General features: G+C 39.4%; 1 protein-coding gene across 1 annotated transcript; it reads right to left on the minus strand.

Moving 5' to 3' along the window:
* Nucleotides 1-296: 296 nt before the first annotated feature.
* LOC149276026 (cornifelin homolog B-like) lies at nucleotides 297-1,470 on the minus strand. Its single transcript, XM_089504014.1, has 3 exons — nucleotides 1,365-1,470; nucleotides 1,102-1,238; nucleotides 297-386 (listed from the first exon to the last, which is right to left on the minus strand). Exons 1-3 carry the CDS (start codon nucleotides 1,468-1,470, stop codon nucleotides 297-299), a joined length of 333 nt encoding a protein of 110 aa, XP_089360140.1.
* Between the last annotated feature and the right edge of the window lie 2,937 nt (nucleotides 1,471-4,407).

Here is a 4,407-nt window from a genome sequence, read left to right on the forward strand (position 1 = left end):
ACTGGGTTTGTCTCTCTCTGCTCAAGTGAGCACCGGTCTAGCTTTAACCTGGTGTATTTTAGGGTTGTAAAGACTCTTTAGCTAAATAAATTTTACCAATATTATTAAATGTCAATTTCTACTGTTTCTGCATATAGGACAATCAACTCCAACCCCGTATAAGAAACGGGGGAAATGTCATAGTCCATGAATTTTCTTCAAGTGTGGTCTATGAGGATAGGGCCGAGCTATTCCATATTTCATATACTCTTTGTCCAAGTGGCGGCGGATAGGTCCTCCTGCATGTTCCGATTTCATCAGTTTCTAACTTTGAGTTCACGGGCCATTTGGCAAAGCGTGCAGGGGGTGCAGAACGTAAGGCACACGCAATCGTTGCAGATAGTGCCCTGTAATAAAGAAGAGATTAGTCAGAGAGAGAGAATTTCCTCTGAAAGCTCCTTCACTTCATTAGATATGAGAAGGCTTCAAAAAATGTTTGGGCTTGGTCCAAAAACATTGATTTTTTTTTTTTCCCCTGCTTATTTTCAGTTCCCCTTTGTGGATTTCAACCACGACTCACAAAAATGAGATTCCTCAATAGTATAAAAACTAGATGGTTTATGCTAGGCTCTCGAAGGTCTGGGGTAGATTGTGACCCATGTGAGTGGTCATCATATGTTGACCTCCAAAAGCTACTAGTGAATGCTCATCAGATGTTTAAACTTGGACTTTTAGTTTGGCCAACTTTGCCCTCGGTTACATTACATCTTATTTATAGAGCTTCACAGACTCCATAGCGCTGTTTCGAGGAGGAGTGGTGGTAATTGGACAATAACATTGGCATACATGAGACATCTTGTTATAGAATGGGACCCTGTTCTGTCATTAAGTGTTAAAGCAACATCCAATTATACACGTTTTCACAACTTCTGCCAGTCTACAATCAGTGTTTGTATTAGTAATCCGTTTACTTTGTTGACCCAATTACTTGAAGGTGAGTTATCCACTTCGTATGTTAAGATAGATAAGTACACAAAGCCTTGTTCTAAAAGAATGTTGGTACTTCTGGAAGAAGTCTGTAAGCTTTGCGTAAGGTGTAAAATGTATGTAACGTGTAATTACCGGGATGCGATGTCTCTCTCGGATTCCTGTGCGTAAAGCGATGGTGGTGCCACCTAGGAAAGGTAGACAGCAACACTCTCCAAAATCAGAGGCTACTTTACAAGCCAAGATACATGGCACGAAGGCTCCACATAGACCTGGTGGGCAGAGAAGAGAGCGATGAAAATGGTTAATAATAAGCTTGTGTTTCCTAGGTGTAGGCACATGTATGGCTGCTGTCACACATCATGTCCCTGTCCATCATGTCATGCAAAGAGACTTACAGATGCCCATGTCTTCACAGCAGTCGAAGACATCAGAATTCCATTGGCTACTTGTTGTGGTGTACCCCTGCACCGCCTGAGGCTGATTGCTAATTGGATAAGCCATTTTGATCTGCAAAGAAAACATAAAAACACATAAAAAAACAGATCCCCTGTGGAGCGACCTAAGGGTCTCCTGTAGGATATCTGAGATATATCTTCCAAATAGCCCTCGTTTCGCCCCTGATGCCCCTCTTTTCTAGAAGCTTAGAATGTTTGCTGGGTATGGAGCTATCGCAGGGTTCTACGTGTTAAAGGCCGAGAGGTAGGGTAAGGGGTCTGTGTCCTACAAGTTTGGTTTTTTTGGCAGCGCTCACACCACTATTTTTGGTCATTGAGAGGTTGCCTTTGGCTTTAATAGTAAGTTTTTGGACCCCCGATCCGGAGAATAGTTATTGCCTGATTGAGACTAGGATCTCCGTTTTAAAGTAATCCCTTTTCTGTGTGGTGAAGGAGATACATTTCCATATAGCGCACAACCGACTAGATCCATAAACACTAATAGAGTTCAGAGCTTGGAAAAAGCAACTTCTGCAGCAGGCGGCAAAAGAGGAACAAATTTATCACGAAAAGGAAATGGAAAACTTTTGGTTGGTGAAAGTTTCCGATGTTTTTCATACATACAGAGGTACCGAAAGGGATCTGTTATACACGTGTAAGGCTAAAAGGGATCCTCTGACATATACAGGCAGCAAGATGGTACAGACTGATATACACAGGGTGGGGTGGGGGGGGGATAATTATATGTACGGGGTGTGTGTGTGTGTGTGTGTGTGTATATATATTATATGTGTGAGTTAGAGAAAAGTGATATTTTTGAACGGACACGACAAGAGAGAGATTGATCTTTGCAGACCTAAAATTGATCAAGAGTGGAACGGAAGAAATAAGCTGGGAAGAATCCTAATAAAAGGGTATCTGCATCTTTCTACAACATAATATCCAAAATAAAACTATAATATGTGACTCGCTGTGGATTGGACCCAGACTACCATAAAACAGTCATAATTATGCAGACTTTAATCCAGTTAACTGCCCCCCATGCAAATTAGCCACCCAAATTTAGGCGAGAAGGTATGAATATAGAGGAATGTAAGCATGAAAGTTGTGCTCATCATAGCAGCCAGCAGTATTCTGTGGAGGTTCCACACTGCAGCACCCATTTGATACATATATTAATACAATTAAATCATAAAATATAGAATGTACAGGTCTATGTATGCAATCTCTCTCTCTCTCTCTCTCTATATATATATATATATAATATATGCAAAAAACTAATTCTGGTACATAAGGGTAGTTAAAGCATTGGTTATAACAATTAAATTCCTGCATTCACACAAGTATCTAAAAATTAGTTTCTAAATAAGCCAGCAAAATTCTAATATTGGAGAAAGAAAAGTGGTTTTTTTTTTCCTTTTTCTTTTCTATTTTAATCATTTTCTCTGTCTGTTATAGCATGAGAATTGCTATAATACCCATAACCCCATATATATGTTTCTGAATATTTTTCTGGCTATCACATAGTTAATAAGCTGTTGGATGGAAGGCAAATAAGCTGAGTACACATTAAATAGCCCAGCGATGGGTTTCCTAGCACAGGTAGCAATTGTGTTAACCCATCAGTGTCCAAGCTGCACTCAGAGGAAGAAAAGGTGTGGATCCCATAAAAAAAAATAAAAAATCAGTGTTCCTTATTTAACCATCAAACAGATTCCAGAGAATAGGGGACATTTTTAACCCCCAGAGTGCTGCAACATGGATATCCAGTCTCTATGATTCAATAAAGTGAAATCCATTCTGTTACAGGTTGTGCACCCAAAGGGACTTGCACAGGTCCAAGGGGACTCCACAAACATCTCCAAATTAAATGAGAGCATGGAAGAGAGAGAAATGCATAGCTGTGTCTGTCAGTCCTACAGATGGAGAGATGCAGGCTGTGGGGTAGAGCAGTGACCAGAAGAGCTGACACTTACTTGCAGTGGTGCAGAGGCGTCTCAGAGGAAGGATGCTGGGTGTGTAGAGTCAACCTGTGTCTTAGGTATTTATAGTAAAAAGGCACAAGGGAGGGGGCATTAAGGGCAGGTGAAGTGTGACATCAGCCACCCCCCTCCCTGACCAAAACTCTTTCCCTACCCATGCTATTCTCTGTCTCTATTCATCGGTATTAAGACACTGCCACTCCCTGCCTTCCTTGTGTTGCTCAACTCACTCCCTCTTTTTTCTTTCACATAGGTATTCACATTCATGTATTTCTTTCTCCTCTTCATTCTCTACCTTTTCCCCCTTTTCATTACACTCCTTTTTAATTAAATCACCCCAGCTGTACCTTCCTATCTCTGCCCCCTCTTTTCCCTTCCATCTCTTTTTGATTCATCTTTTTTTTTTTCTCCTTCCTCTTTTCCATTCCCTTTATCTCTTCCCCATTCCCTCAACCTCTCTAAAAATGTAGCCCCCCCCTCCTAATCCTTCCAGGGACCATTGCACTTTAAATTTGGAATTTCATCCCTGATTATAGGCAGTACCATTTATTTTTTGGAAATTATCCTTGAAAACTGGCATTATGCTTTTTATGAGATTTTATTCTGGTTGTATTTCTTTTTTTATGCACGCTACGTTGGTGATCTCTTGTATTTGTAGCAGTTCCTTTTGGTCACCATCCCTTTTCCCACAAGATTTCAAGAATTTTTAGGAAATTAACAGAATGTTCAGATTAAAATAATCTATTTTGCTCGTAATTCTAATTATTGATCCTTTGGAGTTCTTAAAATAGTAAATATAATGTATAAAAATCTGTAAAATATGAAGGGATCATTTTGTGCTTATTTCACTATTTTTTTCCCCAAATTATGAGGTTCTTGGCAAGTATATTGTTGGTAGTCATATATTGAAATAATGGTCAAGCAAATATAAATACATTTTATATAGAAGAAACAGAGGGAGTAAATGAATTAATCAATTTATAAAACAGATAAACATGATGAAAAAAAACCATTTAATAACG

The sequence above is a fragment of the Sceloporus occidentalis genome, unplaced genomic scaffold (genome assembly GCF_023333645.1).
Source record: "Sceloporus occidentalis isolate IW3139 unplaced genomic scaffold, rSceOcc1.0.p SCAF_252, whole genome shotgun sequence".
NCBI classification, from domain to species: Eukaryota; Metazoa; Chordata; class Lepidosauria; order Squamata; family Phrynosomatidae; genus Sceloporus; species Sceloporus occidentalis.